Genomic DNA, 19,287 nt, shown 5'->3' with positions numbered 1-19,287 from the left:
TTGTATATTTTATTGTTGTATTAAATGCCGAAATCTCTAAAATGGAGAAACTGTTGGATTTTGAGCATAATTTTTTTAGAGATTTTAGCTTTTGTTTTCCCATTTTAGAGAAATTTTAGCAACATGTTTCGAGGTCTGATGTGCCTCAGGTGGCGGAAACCTTTCAGGCTTGAGGAAAGACATAAAGAGGCAAAGGAGTAGGTGCGAGTGCGATGCTTAATGCTGGTTTTGGGACTTGGCGACGACGACGTCATGGGTTTGTTGTTTCATTCTAGAGCCAGCTTCCTTCTTAGAGGTTGATGATGTGGTGATTGTCAATTGGTAACGATGGCATTACACTCAGGTTCTAGCTTGAGTTTTGGCTACTCAACGTAGGTGTCAGTGAGCATAGTCAAGTCCTTTGCGGTGAAGCATGGCAACAAGGTTCGGATCTAGATAATGGTAACTGTTTGTGAAGGATCATTTATCATTATGGTAAAGGTGGCAAACAGGCCGGCCCGGCCCACTTAATCGAGCTCCGAGCCGTGTTTGGGTTGGTCCACAACGACCCGATTCTTAACGGGATCAGGCCGACCCATTCACTTAAATCTAAGGCCCAACCCGACCCAAGCCCATAACATGTCGGGCCAGCCTCGGGCTCATTTCATGCAAAAAATTGAAATTAGTCAAGGTGAATATCATATACCACCGCTTCTACTATCATAATCTCAACTTTTAAGTATACACGATACAATTATAAACCAAAACCAATTCATACTTTCTATCAATCATTTTTTTTTCTTTGTTAACAAACTAAAGAAATAAGTGATAAATGCTCATGGTTGACAATTAATAAATTTTTAGGAAAAACTTCTTGAGGGTCTAGGGGAATCTAAATTCATTTTCAAATAAATAATTATTAGTATCTAAGTTTATTGTTCACACTCAAAACGAAGTTTATTATTTATAAATATATTATTTTCATATTACAAAAGAAAAAATATATATTTTAGACCGGGCTGGGCCGTGGGCCTCAACTTGTCATGCTCGGTCCAAACCAGACAAGGCTCATGGGCTCATTTGTCTAGGCCCAGCTCGACCCATTAGAATAATGTGCTTGAGTCGGGTTAGGCCGTAACGGGCTTGGGCCGGATCAGGCCACTTGTAAACGTGTCGAGCCTGTGACATGCTCGTGCTTTATGGCCTGTTTGCCACCTCTACATTATGGTCATGTCTAGAATAACCCTTGATCGGCTTCGATCATGTAGGTGGAATAATGCCCTCATTTCTATGGCCAAATGGTTTTTATCATTTTGTGCATCAGAAATGCAAGATAATCAAATCACCAACTTCCCAGTTCACTACATGGTTGCAACCTGTAGTGTAAAACAACGTTTCATTGCTTTTGCATAATTTTATTTTGTATGATTAATTTTTGTATTGATGGAATTATGCATCATATGTTTAATTTTTTTTTTTTTTATTCAGGTAAATTACAACTGTGTGAATCGAACTCATAACCTCTCACTTATTAAAGGGGAGAGATTATGTCATTAAACCAAATGGTACTGGAATAATGCCCTTGTTATGTTTTTGAATAAAATATTTATATATATTTTTTTATTTCAATAAAAGTGTTGACTTTATAGTTATTAGTCTATTTTGCCAAATTAACTCATAGCAGTCTATGCTAACAAAAACACCTAGCCTCTTAGATAATCTATCTCGTGTGACTTCATATACCAAGCGTGCCATTGTGGTCTGATGAGAGTCATGAGACCAAACACTTTTGTAAATGTTCATAAAGGAGCTCCCACTAAGTCAGTAACATATAATAGAGCCTTTTTAACCAAACTGCTACCCTAGATTACACAATGGTGTCAATTTGCTACCATAGGTTTTATTTCAGTCAATTTGCTACCTTAGATTTTCACAATTAGCCAATTTGCTATCATAAGTGTTATGTCTGCCAATTCTTATGTATTCAAAACTAGCCAATTTGCTACATTTTTGTCTTTTTAATATGTTTATTTCCTCATTCAAACATTAATTAACTTTGAACTCTAAGGTTGAAAATGGTTAATTTTGAAATTTTGATAAGTAAATTTGTTTATCTTGAAAGTCTTAATTAACAAATTTAATGAAAGGGTAATAGATTGACTAAAAATAAACCTCGGATAACAAATTGACTAACTTAGAAAACCTAGGATAGCAAGATGGCTAAACTAACCTAAGATGAAACCTAAGCTAACAATTTGACAATTATACCCATAGAATAAGAAACAAATCTAGTTACTAGCAAAGAGATGGGCGAGAAACCGAGACCCAGAAATAGGATAAAGGAGCCCACGATATGGGCCAAGCATAAGGGGAGCAAATTCCCTAACTTCCCCACTTTGCTCCCCACCTACTTAAATGAATAACACGTGTATCTCACTTAAAAATGGTCTCACTCTCCCAACTCTCTTTCTTCTTCTTCTTCACAACTCTGCAACTCCCAGCCCTACCTCCAACCCCCCCTCCTCCACATTCAACCCCCCAACCCCCATCCAAGCCCTCTCTTCCGACTCCCTCCGCCTCTCTGTCCTCCAGTCCCACCGCCGCTCCGTCGCCTCCCCCGTTGTCTCCGGCGCCTCCACCGGCTCCGGCCAGTACTTCGTCCACCTCCGCCTCGGTTCCCCTCCGCAGCCCCTCCTCCTCGTCGCCGACACAGGCAGCGACCTCGTCTGGCTCCGCTGCTCCGCCTGCAAATCCTGCTCCCGCCGCCTCCCCGGCTCCGCCTTTCTCGCCCGCCACTCCTCCACATTCTCCCCCTTCCGAGTGCTTCCGCCTCCGCTGCCCAAAGTGCGGTGGTTCATGCTGACGACATTGGTGGTGGGTTTTTTTTTGGCTGAGGTTGGTGATGGGTTTGTGGAGGTTGGAAGAGGGGTGTGGAAGAGGATGAGGTTGGGTTTAGGAGTGGAGGGAGGACAGAGAGGCGGAGGGAGTCGGAAGAGAGGGCTTGGGTGGGGGTTGGGGAGGGTTGAATGTGGAGGAGGGGCGGTTGGAGGTAGGGCTGGGAGTTGCAGAGTTGTGAAGAAGAAGAAGAAAGGGAGTTGGGAGAGTGAGACCATTTTTGAGTGAGATACACGTGTTATTCATTTAAGTGGGTGGGGAGCAAAATGGGGAAGTTAGGGTGGGGTGGGGAGCAAATTTGCTCCCCAAGCATAAGCTGCCCTCAGTCTCCTAAAGATATTACTCAGATTAGGATGCTCAAACCCTCACTGCACCCAACCTCGTATACCGTACCCTAGAGTCAGCGTCGACGCGCAGTCCAGTGCCGCCACCCATCTTAGCCAGGTTCCTCCTGCAACGCCGTCACTCTTCCACACAGCCTTGTTCCTCAACCAGGTTCTCACTCAACATCTTTACCTCTCTAGTCGCCAACTGGCAGTTGTCTCTTGTCCTAAGATAAATCATTGTTATGCAAAATTCTACATTCCTGTTCTTTCTGCTCATTGAGCTAATCTACTATATACATATAACACCTCATTAGCAACATTCATTGAATTGAATCAAATGACAAAGATATTCTAGTTTCTGTACATTCAATTTAATCCAAAATGATTTATTCCAGAGTAGGTAATACGAGGAGAAATTCAGTTCAATAAGCTGAAAACATAAGGTAAAGCATGTGAACAACTTCACAATCTACCATTACTTCGCTAAAAAAAGAACTTCTGTGAACATTTCTTCACTATATTTCGAAAAGAAATTAGTTGAAATGGTTTTATAAACATATATATTCTGGTAACAAATTGAAGATAGTTTGCTCAGTTTCTCTAATTTCTGTTCTCCCAGTAACTTGAATCAGGATTGACTGGATAAAGATCATTAACAGATGTAGATGAAGCAGTCCAAGGCCCTTCGGTTGACATAGTTTGCCTCTGACTATTCTCACTCATGTTTTCTGCAACATTGGACTGAAAATGCTTCCTCATTTCATTCATCTCCTCCTTCCACGCATTTGGATCCGACACCAATTCTTGGACAGAAGCCTTGCCTTCAAGCATGCTCACCACTGAAGACATCGCAGGCCTATCTGCTGCAATGACATTAGTACAAAGAAGAGCCACATTGATTGTGATCATCATCTCTTCTTTGTTAAAGTCTGAGCCCAACCTTGGATCAACTAGTTCCAGTAAGTTCCCTTTCTCTTTTAGAACAAGTGCCTGGAAACAAGATTAAGGATTTTAATTCATTATACAGTTCTCTAGACTCTAGAAGGAGTATGCATAAGAAATAGCTTACCCAGTCAAGAAGATAAAAGCACTCTTCCTTCGTCCGGTAAGTTGTATTGTTCCTTCCGCTAACAATTTCCAGTACAACAATTCCAAAACTATAAACATCGGCTTTATCAGTTAGATAACCACGCATAGCATATTCAGGTGCCATATATCCACTGCAAAAACAAACTCAAATATAAATTCCCACTTTTGAAAAACAAAAAAAGATATAACAAGACCAGTAAAAAATTGTTCCATCTTCCTTTTCCTATATATATCTATGGATGGCTTGAGGTAAAATCAAGAGTAATCTATAAAGTAATCAGATAATAATACAGCAGGCAGGACTTACTAAGTTCCAGCAATTCGGGTGCTTATGTGGGTATTATCCTCTTCATCAAGTTTGGCCAATCCAAAGTCAGATATCTTGGGGAAAAGATTTTTATCAAGTAGCACATTAGTAGCTTTGATGTCTCGATGAACGATCTTCAACCTTGACTCCTCATGGAGGAAGGCCAAACCTCTTCCAATACCAACACAGATATTGTGCCTTGTTGGCCAATCTAACTTTAACCGACTTTCTTCTGGGCCTTCAAGTTGTCAAAATAAATAATCAGTAGCTATCATAAGAAAATCTTATACATCCACTTCCATGAGTCAACAGAAGGTCTAGACATAAATACGTATGCTGCAGAAATATTTACCAAACAAAGCGCGCGCAAGACTATTATTTTCCATGTACTCGTACACAAGCAATAATTGATTTCCTTCAATGCAGCATCCATATAGCTTAACAAGATGAGGGTGTTGCAAAGCAGAAATCATGCCAATCTCATTCACAAATTCACGATTCCCTTGCTTTGATTTGGCAGAGAGCTGCTTAACGGCAATTATGGTGCCATCTGATAGAAGGCCCTTCATTCATCAAACATGGTGAAAATCTACTTAAAGAAAATATCTCAGTTGCAGAAAATGAACAGAAATGATCGGTTCTGACGAATACCTTGTGGACAGGACCAAAACCACCTTCTCCAATCTTATTAGCTGGGTCAAAATCGTTTGTGGCAGCTTTGATTTGCCTCAAGGTAAACTTACTAGTTTGCAAGTCCACACCAATCAAATCTGTGAAGGAAGTGAATTGATGTAAGAAATACTTGCCAAAGTTTCAGAATGATGTAACATATATTATTCAGACTGATTCGAGGCCTAAAATTTAACAAAATTCACCTAAACTGATACTTTTGACATTATTTCATATATGTTGGGTAAGATTGATAAAAAGAACAGTATTATGATCATCTTAGGCAGCACAAAAAATTTGAAATTAATCTAAAGTTCTAAACATAAACTATTTTCAGTAGCACAAACTAACTGCAAATACCTTGTTCGAGAGTCCTTTCTCGTCTTAGAAAACCTTTCCACCAAAGAATACCAACAATAAGTAGTATAATGAAGATTGCCCCAGCCACAATTCCAACCACTACACCTAGAGGTATTCCACCTCCACCTCCACCTCCACCTCCACCTCCCGTCGAGGTCTCTATTGGGGGTTCAAAGTCTGCCAGAAGAAGACAAGCTTTAGTATATGGCAAATTTTATTGATAGGAGTGCATTACTAACCAGCTACCCCAATGCACAAAGACACAAATCATTCAATCCTTTGGAACCTTAAAAACAAGTAGATAAGAAGATAAACAAGTTTGCTATCATTTTTTTTATAGGTTTAAGGGAAACTTTCATGTAAAAGTTCTCCATGTTGAATGTCAATGAACTTTGAAACAGAAGCACCTGCAGACAAACAGATTAAACACTTTGCAACAACGAGACTGAAATCGAGATGATTCCTCAATTCTCAGAGTCGAACTAGGTAAAACAGAATCTACATTTGTTCAATTGGCAATGCAAAATAACACAAAATCAAACTGTAGACTAGTGTCAAAAGCTCCTACAGTAGGATGGATGCATGAAATATCCATATAATGAAACTCTCAGTGGTCCTACAACTAGTTACGAGGAGAACATCAGAGTAGATAAAATATTAAACTTACTAGGATCAACAGAAATAGCAGAGATTAGAGGACCATAGTTTCCTCGAGCAGGGATGCCAGTGGTTCCTTTTCCAGCCCAATATAAACGGATCTCCAAGGTATTACTAGTTATGTTAACAGTGAAGGGTTTTACAATAGGTATACCAAACCCTCCTGCTTCACTGGCAATGTTAAAATCCTTCAGCACCAGTGACCCCTGCAATAGAGTACTTAGTACTATTAGTTAATATTTCATTCCATGTTTAACAAAGCTTCTACAGAATTTACTGTATTGAATTGCATTTTGACTTAAAACAAACATTACTTAGTTGACCAAAAACAAAGTAATGATTGTTTTGGCAACATTTGCTAAATATCACTTTAGCTGATATATGTGGAAATATGGCATACCTGGATGTAAACATCAAATATACGCCTTCCCAAGCTGCTATATGTTGTGTCATTTTGAAACATTATTTCGGCAAAATGGAGTTTCACTGTGTAACTTCCAATTCCCAGACAAAACCCATAATACGTTAGAGAAATAGGAGAAAGGCGTGCATCCATATACAGCTGATCAGATGAATTAGTTATAGAGAGTCTAGATGAATTAGGCCAGATAAAGGTATCTTTTTCTATATTATCGTCAGGAAAATAACCAGTGTTGCTTGACGCCCACTTATTTGTACCGCTTTTGAAAAATGATGAAGGCCCAGAAGGAGCTGAATCATACTCATATGTTGCCATTTTGGCCCTTGTGAAGTTTCCAGTGACATTTACTTCTTTTCCTCCACAATTTATGTGGAGAGAGTAAAAAGCTAGGAAAAAGAAGCAAAAACAGGTTGGTAGCCGATGAGAATTGAAAAGAAATGACCATAGACAGTTAAAGAGGCTAGAACATACTGAACCCAACTTACGTTCTGGACATTTTGCAATTTTCAAACATGACACAGATCTGCAAACAGAAAAGTAGAGGATCAAAAAAGATCAGTAAGAAAACATGATAAACCAACCGAGTGCATATAGAAATTTGAGATTCAAGTAAAACTTTTATGCATGCTTCCGAAATTCAATAAACTTACGAAGTATTGCCCCTTGAAGAGCTTGCAAACAAGTTCCTGTAGTAATCAATATATACTCATAAGTTAAGGTTGCTCTACAAATTAAACATGAACAAAATATAGCTTAGCAAAGATGGACATCCTTACAAGCCTTCTCGTGGTGGACAACTGACTGCCCCTGAGTTGATGGTGAAGTTGTTATATGAAAGATCGCTGCACAAAAAGGGTCAATGAAACTTCTGTTCACCAACTAAATTAAGGAAGAGGAGAAAGATGACCATTTGCTATTATAGCTTTTCTAGAAGAGAGCTTACATGTTGCCTCCTTTCAGCCAAGCTGGCACGGATCCAGTGAGCATATTTCCAGTCAAGAACCTAACATAATTTTCACAAAAAGAAGTGTTAATCATAATGAATTTCATGAATAAGATTTTCTAAATTAGTTTACGAATCTGAGAGCCAAGGTGCATAGATTTGCACTACAATCGCAACAAATATTACATAAAGTAAAATGTGCCTCCATATAGTTTATAAACTTTTCCAATGCCTTGACAATTCACCATAAAATTGGATCTTAAATATCTGATGAAAAACCTAGCATGAGAAATTGCTTTTTCTTTTTTGTTAGCATAGGTTATGTAATTGATAGGAGGAATGTTCGAAAAATATATGTTCTGTATACGAATATCATCTCCTGTGATGCTTGATATGGGTACTCGGTTCCTATTATGCCCATTTACATCGAATTCTTGCTTCATCAACATATTACACAAAAGTTATCTCACGTATTACTCAGAAACACACCATTAAATCCTACTGTTATTAGACAACCGATACACCCCAAAACCTAAAGCTGACTGTTGAGTGCATGTAGAAAGCAGATAAAATAATATTATTGATGAGATCTCACTCTACAATCTAATTGTAAATCCCCTAGTAATCTTACATGTATTGCACCTTTGCTAGACCAGAAAAGCTGCTTGGAATTTCTCCGGTTAGCTTGTTAAAGCTGAGGTCTCTGCGAAGATTTCATTCAAAGAAATCAAACATGATCCTTTGTTAGTATAGTAGCATGTATAGATAAGACAATTTATAGAAGACAAAAGAAAAAGAAAAAAGACATTGTACTAACAAAGTTTTCAAACCCGTCATTTCCCCAAGATACATAGGTAACTGGTCACTAATATTGCAATTCCGCAACATCCTGCAATACAGACACTTAAACTTGAGTTGGGAAAGACTTCTGGTGCAGCCAGATATGTGTGCCATATGGAAGTATTTAACTCACAGAGTCTTTGGTTTTAAATTGTCAAGCCGAGGAAATGATGATTCAGGTCCATTCAAGTCAGTAATTCTCCTGCAAGTAAAATTCATAATTCATCCATGGATGTAAATTAGTTACATAAACCTAGTCTATCCCATTCTAAAAAACAGAAAATTATATCAAAAGGAACTAACAAGTCAGTTAATTTTGTCAAAAGAGAAATGCCGGAAGGAATTGGCCCTGTCAAGCCACTAGCCTGAATCGCCCTGTTCACAAGACATAGTGTAAATTAGTGATGAATTGAAATTTCAGAATAAAGCAAAAGTAAAGATGAAAGACATAAAAGGTACTCACAGTTTTTCAAGATTTGTCCAGTTTTGAATAAAATTAGGTATCTTCCCAGAAAAGGAATTGTCACTAATCCGACTGCATAACAAAGTAATGAATAAAAACGATTTAAGTATTCTGGGAATGAGATACATAATGACTAAGGTGGGTACTTAGGACACCATAAATCAAAGAAAAAAAAGATGGTAAGAAAGAAAGAACAAGAAAAGCTTACAAATCCGTTAGTGTAGTCAGCTGAGCAAATGTTTCCGGCAACTCCCCAATAAAATTGTTTGAGGTGAGAAGCCTAACCAATTAAAGGGAAAAGTTAAAAATACAGATGATCCAAAAGGTTACATATGATTTACTAGCGATGAGCATTTACACAAAAACAGATTGATCCAGATTAAACAAAACATCAGTTATGATGGCTGAAAGTTCTAATAGCATGGAGATCTTACATTCTTTCTATGCCGGGCAAGTTCCCAAGCTCCGCGGGAAGAACTCCAGAGAAGCTATTGAAATCAATGGTCCTGCATGAAACATATGCATGTACTTCCCATTCATGAAAAAGTTCACACATCAAGTAAGGAGAAAAATCAGAAAATGACACAAATGTTCTTATCAAGACTCACAAACTTTTCAGTGTGGTGATGTTTGCAAGCTCAACTGGTAGAGAACCTGTCAAACGGTTTCCGACAAGGGAACTGCAAGAAATCTTACATGTTAAAACCATAAATATTAAATAACGGCTATATGACATTACAAATGACTGTGAATATGGAAGGCACAAAACACTCATATATATCTAACATTCAAATATTTAGTATCCCAATGGTGCGTGATGGGACATCAAGATATACAAACCTATCATAGATTCTTTGGTCAAGAAAGAAATGGATGAAAGAACACTGAAGTGGCATATGAGCATGACATGTTAATGAGTATATGTAATTCGGGAGAAAAGAAGTTACATGTTAATCAGTGGCAAGGCACCCCATTCGGGAGGGATGGTACCGTTCAGGTAGTTACGGGTGAGGTCACTGAAGGGAGAAAGAAAGAGAAAGAAATGAGTGTCATTGCCTTCAAGACTGAAATACAGATAAATTAGATGATGAATTAGAATATGACTCAAACTTGAAGTGGTGACAGTGCGCTTACATTTCTTGGAGATAGCGGAGCCTGATCAACTCTGGAGGGAGTTTTCCCGGCAAACTCTGAGCTTTCAAAACTCTGCGCTTAATCAAAATACAATGGTTAGAATATAATTATCAATCTCAAACAACTCAGTTAACCTGTGCCTAAAATGAACTAAGTGATGAAGTGATCTAATGTTTATATCCAAAAGACCAAAACTAATTAGTAATAGGTGGAGTAGCCTAAACCCTTATAAAACTATAAACAATGTCTAATTTTTTCGATGTGAGATTCATATCTCAACACTAAGACCAAAACAGATAAATTACTCGTGAACTACCCTTAGCAACAAAGACGATCCAGCATAAAGTTCGGGTATGCCGGTTAACCACTCTTTATAACCAACATAAGCAAAGACAACTTGTTAACTAACCTGTAAGCTTAGATTCAATCATGCAGTTAAACCTTAATTAGTTGACTGTTGTATCCTTAAATAAATCACCCCTCGTTTGATGATATCATCTTTCAACAAAGATGGTTTATTTTTGAGTGGTTTATTAATGCATAAGGTCAAGGTCTTTTTTTTGTGTGTAAAGAAAGGACACGGATCCTCTCCTAACCTACTAACCCACCTGAGCTGCCTAAGCTCTTTGTGAGATGATGACACGTGTCCATACTTAATCGAATGGCTTAGAATCTCTCTTTTCATTTCATTCTCTTTTTCCTTCATTTCTCTCTCTCTTACGTTTTCTCTTCATTCTGTTCTTGAGTCACAGAGTCTCACACGATCTACTACGATCAGCGCCGACCAACTTCACAACTAATTAAGTTAATTAAATTTTCGCACCCTCCTTGACTGCGGCCCGAGATGCCCATGAATATGTATCTGACTACAATCCCAATTCATATCAAGCCGAGCACAACGATGCCTGGCCCAACATCTCCTTCCATTTTCGGTCAGAGACTCCGATGAGTCGTTGGTCCTCGCGCGCGCTCGGTTGACCCGACCAGGCACCGGCAGTGGTCCCATTAGGTTCGCTATGCGGATGCCGAAACGATGTCGTTTGAGGTGGACTGAGTGTGCAAAGGAGATCAGGGAGGATCAAAGTGGAGATGGCTTGGTATAGTAGAAAGAGGGTGAATAGGTTTGTGGGGCCAGTGGGGGTGTGATTGAATTGATTGTCGTGTAATACTTTTTTCATGAACCGGGTCGCTTTTACGGCTACAAGATCACCGTTCTCAAGTAAGTCTTGAGTTTCCTGCCAAGTACTAACTCTTCATATTGTGAAGTGAAGAACATAACAGAAAGAAAGGGAAGAAAAAGATGATGAAGAAAAAGAGAGATTCTAAGCCATCAGATTAAGGCTGAACACGTGTCATCATTTGATCAAGAGCTTAGGCAGCTCAGGGTTAGCAGGTTAGGAGATGATCCAGACCCGTAAAGAAAAACAAGAAAATGTCCCGTAGACATCAAATCTCTATTCATAACTGATTAGACATGTCAAGAGACAGGAGGGTAAGACATGTCTTATCAGTAATAAATTGAGATTTGATGTCTACCGGTCATTTTCTTATTTTTCGGCTTATAGTGTTTGTAATATTTTGTATAGACCGTGACTTACCAATTACTGATGTCCATCACGAACACGGCTCGTTGATTGGAACAGCTAGCTAACACGTACGGTGCTATATATCCGTCCGTTTACATAGTAACAATTTTGCTTAGATTTCAACCATAGAAGATATAGATAACAAGACATGATACGAAAGTAAACGAAATAGCTTGAGGAAAACTGCTCCGATGGTTAACATCTGATCGAGTTATGATTGATGGGTTAAGCGGATCACAACTAGAAGAAAACCCCGATTCTTTAACGATTCTATATCAAATTCACACAAATGATCACCGGAAAACACCAATTAATTTGGAACTCAAACGTACCCTTTCTTGGGCTGTCAAAATTTTCACCCCTTGCTGTGGGACTTTTAGTATCTAAGAAAATACTGGATTTATCCAAAGAATAAAGTAAGCAAGATGTCAAGACGTCAGGGACGAAAGCACGGCTGTATGGGCTACAGCCCAACCGAAAATTGGGCCAAAAAAACCCTTAGGTATATATATATATATCACAGCCCAGCCCAACCCAATAAAAAAAAATTATACCCTTATGTACAGATGGACAAAGCATATTGCTTCCCTAATTCCCTTGCTCGTCAGTCAGTCCCTGCTCATCTCCTCCAGTCCTCCATCCGTCGATCGCAGGTAATCAATCCCAAACTTGGATTTAATTGCATCTCTGGCTTGCTTCTTATTTGTTACCCTGATTGATCAATCAAGGGAGCTTTGTCGTTGTTTGAGGAAGAGGAGGAGGAGAGAGACGAGCAGGCGAGTCAAGATTTGATCGGATTGACTGAGAATGAGGGATTTGGGAGAAAAGAGTCGAATTTGAATGTGAAGAAGGGTGGGATTGATGATTTGATATCCAATTTGTATGTTTAGAACGGGTCGGGTCCGAATTTGGGTTCGGGTGGTGGTTTGATTGGGAGAAGTAATGGGAATGGTGTTGATTTGAAATTTAAGGGTGTAGATATAAATGGGAGCTCGAATTCGAGTGGGGCAAAGTTGAATGAGGAAGAAGGGAATGGGGATTCTGATGAGGAGGACGATGATGGATGGGAATTCAAGGCTGTAGAGCCAAAGCAAAAGGGTGGAAATGAGAATTAAAAGGTAAAGGTGGTTCCTTTTTCGTGTTTTTGATTTATTGTTTATGATCTGCATGTGGTTGCTAATTAGATGAACATTGGAATGATCTTAGGAACAATTTTTGTGAATTTTGTTTGTGTTATGCTGGACATGAAGTGGAGCATTGGAAAAGCTATGATCTTCGCTACTGTTTTTGTCTATTAATTAAGCTTTATTATTATTTGTTTCACAGGGAAAGGGGTTGTGGAAGTAGCAGAGGTGAGAGCAGAATCAAGTACATTCGTTAACGGAGGAATCTAGGCGGGTATTGTTTATTGTTAGATACTTAGATTACTTTCTTATGAATGTTTTCGTGCATATACGCCATTTTCCAATTTGCTTAAAGAATCTAGCGCCAGTTAGCTAATGTAACAGTTCTATATTTTGTAAGTGTGTTGTGTGAAAATTAGCCCAACCCACTTTCGATTACTGGTTCCGTCCCTGCAAAACGTATGTATATATATAGTTGTCTAAGAGTAAGTGATGCATACATGCTTGTGACGTGGCAGACAGTAGAATTGGGAACCGAGGAGCAGTTGCAGGTGACGGCATCTTCAAATCCTTCCACCGGATTCAGATTAGCCCACCCATAAGCGCTGCCACAGGGATCGATATCCTCACTGAAATTCCAGTTCGTCTTCCGCAGACTCTTTGCTACGTCCTTTAAAGCTTCAACTAATATAATTCACATGAACAAAGTGACATGCAACAACATATTAACCTTCATGCATGTATATTACAAAATGATCGAATGCATAAACATAAAGAAACCGGTTAATAAATTAGCTACCTTCATCTTCTGGTAACCGAGTAGCTCCGAAAGCAAGAGTTGCAGAGAAAACTAGCAAAAGAGGCAGAACAACAAGAAGCTGGGAGGAGGAAAAGAATGAGCAGCTCATTTTCATGATTATTATGGGGAAATCTTTTCACATTTGAAGGGCTCGATCAGGATATGATCGAGTTGTTGGGAGAAGCAAAGGGAAAATGTTGAGAGCTAAGCTAGCTCTTTGGATTTGAATAGAAATGGAGAACGAAAAAGTAGGAGTTAACAGCGAGCTCTTTGTTTGAAATGGTATAGAAAGAGGAGATTGATATATAAGAGGGATAGAAGGAGTAGACTTGAGTCGCTATCACTTGACCTCGCTCGAAAGAAAAGTCAGCATATTGTCACACCCTGCAAGTTTTGGCCTTGGTCTAGAAGGGTCGGAGCCTCATTGGATACTTCTTGGAAGGGAACATTGTAGACGTATCCAGAATGTTCTAGGATACTCTACAAGTATCAAGGAAGGATACGGAAGGCTCTAGAAGGATACGGAGTATCGGAGTATCAAGACGTATCTAGAAGTCTCTAGGTGATATCCAAGTTGTATCTAGAACCATCTAGGCTTGTAAATATGTAGAGTTCTCTAGAATTTTCCCAAGGGGCATGGTTGCCTATAAATAGGAGGCACCACCCCTCATTTGGGGCAATCAAGAAAGCAAGCATTCAAGCATTGTAAAGCTTTCATACAATCAATACAAGTTTCCCTTCTTAAAACTTTTTCGAGTTCTAGCCAAGTGTTGTGTGCTAGTTAGGCTGACTTAGCGCAAGGAGAAGCTAAGGCCGCACGAGAGCTTTAAGGAAAAGATAAGCCCGTGACAATATACTAGCTAGAGAAACTACGTTGCTACCTACCTTGTTTAAACCTTGTCCTTTAAACAAGAACAAATTAACTTTCAAAAAAAAAAAACAAGAACAAATTAAACATAATTACATATTAAGTATTTTTCTCAAAACTTGCTTAGATACAGACTCTGATTAAGGGATGCTCATCCTTTATATGTTTAGCAAATTGTCACTTGTCCATGTTTTTGATTGCGTTTTCGCTATGTATATAGTTCTTTTTGAAATATTTCTTGTTTTTTGCACCAACTGGAGTTGTACAATATATGCCCTATAAATATAGATTGATCTCATAATTAAGGGTCGTGAACGACAATTTTCTTTATAATTTAACCATCCTACGTACTTCTAAATAATGGTCCCTCAGACTTGAATTTTACAACTTAATTATTGCTTCAAGTCTGTGAATAAAAGGACCCGTCAACCATTCATCTTATAGTACGGATTCGGGGTTTTGGGTTATCATATTCAACATCAGTTAATTAATTGATTGGTGCAGCTAGGTACTCCATAGTCCATATATGCATGCCATGCAATTGGACTATGATCGATTAAGAAAACAAGATGATGATCACTATCGAGTCGATCTGGATCTTTCAATGTTTGCAATATATATGACTAGCTTAAGGATTTCTGCTTTATAACAATTTGGTGACCTAGCTAGCTAGCTCATAATTCAACTTTTAACTATTCTTTCAATACCAATATTGCACATGTTTTGATCAATAGTAATTCTTATTGTGCAGTGCAATGAAAAAGAAAAGTCTAGCTATTATTGCACTGTATTCTTTTTGAAATGTACTTTTTAAGCTGCATGCATGCATATTTGGAAAAAGTTTAATCCCTAGCTAACAGTCGTGATCACCTTTAATTTTTCTAAGGAATTTCCATCCATGTCTAATTAATTAGTTTTCCACTTCTGCATGCAGAGACTAATCAAAAGTTTGTTTCTCCTTAGCATACTCTCCAATATTGATTTTTCAAATGATCGACGCAGGTTAAACTGAGGGCGCGTTCACTAAACGTGAATGGGATTGAGGGTGAATGAATGAATGAATCTTCAAAAGCACAGAGACCATATGATTAATATATAGAGGCACCATAGTAGACGCGGTTTCTGGAATTGATGTTCACAAATCACAATCGATTTTTCAGAGTAGTCGACTGCAAATTTATCTTCTCAGACTTTCGTGTGGAATATATCTTCCCTGCATCATGCGTGTCCCTCCCTCACTCACTCACTCATCTGAATTGTTTGGATACCTTTCTCTTCTGTCCAGTGGCGGAACTATGAATAATCAGAAATGGGCAGGACTGGTTAATTTTTTCGCAAGAGAAAATAAAACAATAGCCGAAACTGTAATAGAAATGTTGTAACAACATGCAGAAAAAGAAAAAGAGGAAGAAAAAAGGGGGAAAGAATAGAAAAGAGGAAGAGTTTTATAGAAATACTATCAGAAAATAGTAAGAGAGAGTAAAAAAGAAAAGAATTAATGGCCAAAAAGGAGAAGCGAAAAGAAGGCAGGAAGATAAATTAAAGGGAGGGAAATTGAAGAAAAGAAGGTGCAAGAGGGGTTTGGAACTAGCCCTCACATTTTGAAATCAAACTTGTCTGTTAGCCAACTGAACCAAAAGAAACTTCACCACCTCGAAGCACTACTTTCTATACAAATCGAACATGAATTTCGTCCGGGATATGAATGAATTTTTTGATGAACAAAGCAGGCATACAGGAAGGCTTTGAACATGATGGAAAATTTTGCGTCAATTGTTTAGTAATAGCTTTGGTATGAACTGAGATTGTGATTATGTTAGGCACAATTTTAACTAGGTTAGGAAACGGTTGCTTATTCTTTTTGTGTTGACCAAGTGTTATCGGTCAAAATTTGAGAGAAGCGACTGAACCATTTTGTATTACAAGGGATCATGGATAAATTTCTTTACATCATTTATATTTACTCTCTCAGACATTCATTTTTTCAATCGAGTCGTAGACTACCTCGCTAATGCTACTACAACTGCTTATACTAGCAGTGGCGCGCAGCTGTAGACACAACTTGCAGCAGCACTAGCCTTACTTGCCTGCAGGTAAGAACTCAGTCACTAACGAAACTTGCAAAGAGTGCACAACTGAGTAGTAAAACACAGGTGATATACGAGTGTCGACTGAAAAATTACATGTTCAAAACGGTCATCAAAATAGCTGAACCACTTCACAATAGCTAGATCATCATCACACATCATTCCACAAAATCAAAATCAGAACAATTCAATCAGAAGTTAATAAGACTTTATTGCATTCCTAGTGCAGTCTTCTTTTTCTTTTCAATCTCCTACCTCCACTTTGAATAAAAATTCCTCAACTTATTCCTATAAAACATAGCTTCTAAAAGTAAAGCCAAGAACATCAGTAGCCAAATTCATATATAGCAATTCACATGGTCCAAATTCATATCAGTAGCCAATTCACATGATACCCTCTCAATTCTCAGTATATATTAATCATATTGATAGCATCCTCTTCAATACGAAACTCTCTTCAATCACCACGATAATATCCCACATCACAAGTTTGAAGCTTGTACTTAATTTACAAAAACGTCCTACCCAATATTGCTCAAACATTGATTAATCATCAACCCAGATCAAGATATCAAACTATGATCACACACTTACTCTAACCGGTAACCCAAATCAAGACATATTCGAAAGCCCAAAATTTTATCAAACCAAAAGAAAGATATCATTTGATTTTAGCTTTTTCGGATTCAGAAATGAAATTATTTCCATGAAATCAAAATCACAAAAAAGAGTCTCCTTACCGAACTCAAGGCCACGGGAGATCGACTGTGGATGCGCCGATGGAGGATAGAGAGAAGGAGGAGACACAGAGAGAGAGAAGGAGACTGGGTCGTAATTTGTTTAACTTGACGAGGGTACCCAATGGTATTTAAAAAATTATTTAATCGCGCTACAGTCTCTTCGCTGCTTGTGACTTCTGCTTCTTTTGAAAGGAGGGACAAGGCTGCTTCGGTGCTTCGTAAAGAAATAAAGAAGCCGCTGCGTGATAAGCTGTTTACTATTTGGATAAAATAATTTTAATTTTATATAAATTTTAAAATTATAAAAATTATAATTTTATGAATTTAAATTTTATTAATTGAAAATTTCATTGTTTAGATTTCAAGATATACAGTTTTAGATTAATCTCAACCGAGAAAATTGACAAATGACGTCTATTTTGTAAAGAATTCAAGTTAGAAATTTCAGTTCTTAAATTTCACGATTATTTTCCTGTGAAAATTACAAATTTCATGGGATAAGAATCCAAAAGGGAAAAACAGTCCTCAGAAATTGATAGAAATTATTTTTGATTAAATTTTTAGGAATTCACCCGCATCCAAACACACTATAAAGACAGCTTCGCTTAGAAGCGCAGCAGCTATTAAGCGGAAAACAAGTCCTCAAAGGGCTAAGAAAAGGTCGTTTGGGGCTCAAAAGACTCTTGTGATGGATGAAAATGTTGATGGGGATATTGGTGCAGGTTCGGGTGCTCTAGAGTTGGAGTCTACAAGTTTGATTTTGGAGGAGATTACTCCTTCTTCTGATGGTAGCTTTGTCGGCGTAACCTCCTCTGCGTATGATGGTTTTGGGAGATGAGAAATAAGTTAGGGAAACCTAACACGTCGTGTATTGCGGTGATTTCTTATGGTTTACAACATAGAGGTTGCTTAGGCATTCTTAGGGTCTCTTAAGTTTTCTAGGAAATTTCGCATGATTCAAACCTTTTAGTTGCCCGCGAGTAGTGGCGTAGCCAGAAACCACAAGTAGAAGGGTCAAAAGTTTAAACAATAATGTCACACAAAATAAAAATATAATTTTATTGAATAATATAAAAACTTATAAATCATTAGAATACTTCGAAAACGAAAGCTAAACAAAATAACAAATCTCCTTAAAGCAATTATAATTGTCCTCGACGATTGCTCATATTTGAAATTTTTTCATGATGGCTTCATTATCAACGCCATCAAATATATCTTTCTCGATATATGTAATCATGTTGTCATTCATCAACGTGTCTCCCATTGGGTTTCACAAATCACTTTTGATAACCTTCGTCAGATATTTTTTTTTTTGGAGGAGCTTCAGATGATGTCGACTGTTCTGTTGCTTTTCTCTTACGATACTTTTCAAATAAAGCTAAAGCATCTATAATTGCAAGTTTTTAATTATGAAGGTTGTCGACGATAGGGAAAAATTTACTGAAGGATAACAAAAAAAATACGTAAAGAAGCGACTAAAACTATTTATATAGAGGTGCACGAGAAATCAATCACAATCATTGATTGAATAGGAAAACATATTAATTAAAAAGACCCAAAAAAAAGAAGACTAGGAATATGTTTTAATTGTAATATTAAAAGGGGAAGCAATCAATCATTGATTATGATTAGAAACCAACATTAAAAAATAAAGAGAACCACACGTAATTAAACATATATTAAACCTATATTGATTAGGAGTTTTGTTTGCAGACAAACACACGCTCCTCTGTCCAAATTGATTGCTGTAATTAATATTTTATATGTCAAACTTTTCTCTAATTTGTTAGAAGAGTCAAAATAGTGTCAACATCACATTTCAACCAACAAATTATATAACAATATGGGAACAATATGACCTAGTCAAAAATGTAACAGACGTCAACTGAACCCCCTGGTCCCCCCTTCCCTACGGCCTGGGCCGCGAGAGCGGATTGTGTTCATGTTGTATTTCTATTTTTATGTTCTAATAGATTGACGTCCTTTCATCAAAAAAG

At 37.9% G+C, this 19,287-nt stretch overlaps 2 protein-coding genes and 1 pseudogene across 3 annotated transcripts in view; 1 reads left to right on the top strand and 2 right to left on the bottom strand.

Moving 5' to 3' along the window:
- Positions 1-2,394: 2,394 nt before the first annotated feature.
- Positions 2,395-3,102, top strand: LOC101292685. The gene has a single exon (XM_004295615.1). The coding sequence runs from the start codon at positions 2,395-2,397 to the stop codon at positions 3,100-3,102; it is 708 nt and encodes a 235-aa protein (XP_004295663.1).
- A 698-nt stretch (positions 3,103-3,800) lies between these two features.
- The window catches only part of LOC101292394, a 1,325,780-nt pseudogene continuing 1,310,293 nt past the window's right edge, over positions 3,801-19,287 (bottom strand). The window contains exons 251-269 of the transcript XR_184374.1: positions 10,084-10,160; positions 9,558-9,629; positions 9,384-9,455; positions 9,158-9,229; positions 8,950-9,021; positions 8,790-8,861; positions 8,620-8,688; positions 8,464-8,535; positions 8,278-8,349; positions 7,647-7,706; positions 7,189-7,226; positions 6,683-7,089; positions 6,293-6,488; positions 5,626-5,802; positions 5,248-5,366; positions 4,949-5,159; positions 4,597-4,828; positions 4,270-4,420; positions 3,801-4,190 (exon numbers count right to left, since the gene is read on the bottom strand). The product of XR_184374.1 is annotated as an uncharacterized LOC101292394 (transcript). The remainder of the gene's footprint in view (positions 4,191-4,269; positions 4,421-4,596; positions 4,829-4,948; positions 5,160-5,247; positions 5,367-5,625; positions 5,803-6,292; positions 6,489-6,682; positions 7,090-7,188; positions 7,227-7,646; positions 7,707-8,277; positions 8,350-8,463; positions 8,536-8,619; positions 8,689-8,789; positions 8,862-8,949; positions 9,022-9,157; positions 9,230-9,383; positions 9,456-9,557; positions 9,630-10,083; positions 10,161-19,287) is intronic.
- LOC101311450 (probable leucine-rich repeat receptor-like serine/threonine-protein kinase At3g14840-like) lies at positions 12,817-13,920 on the bottom strand. Its single transcript, XM_004294112.1, has 2 exons — positions 13,593-13,920; positions 12,817-13,477 (listed from the first exon to the last, which is right to left on the bottom strand). The coding sequence occupies exons 1-2, from the start codon at positions 13,705-13,707 to the stop codon at positions 13,209-13,211; spliced, it is 384 nt and encodes a 127-aa protein (XP_004294160.1). The 5' UTR covers positions 13,708-13,920; the 3' UTR covers positions 12,817-13,208.

The sequence above is a fragment of the Fragaria vesca genome, linkage group LG3, assembly GCF_000184155.1.
Source record: "Fragaria vesca subsp. vesca linkage group LG3, FraVesHawaii_1.0, whole genome shotgun sequence".
In the NCBI taxonomy this organism is placed as follows: Eukaryota; Viridiplantae; Streptophyta; class Magnoliopsida; order Rosales; family Rosaceae; genus Fragaria; species Fragaria vesca.
The sequence above is the reverse complement of the archived record's forward strand: the minus strand, read 5'-3'. Positions and strand labels throughout refer to the sequence as shown.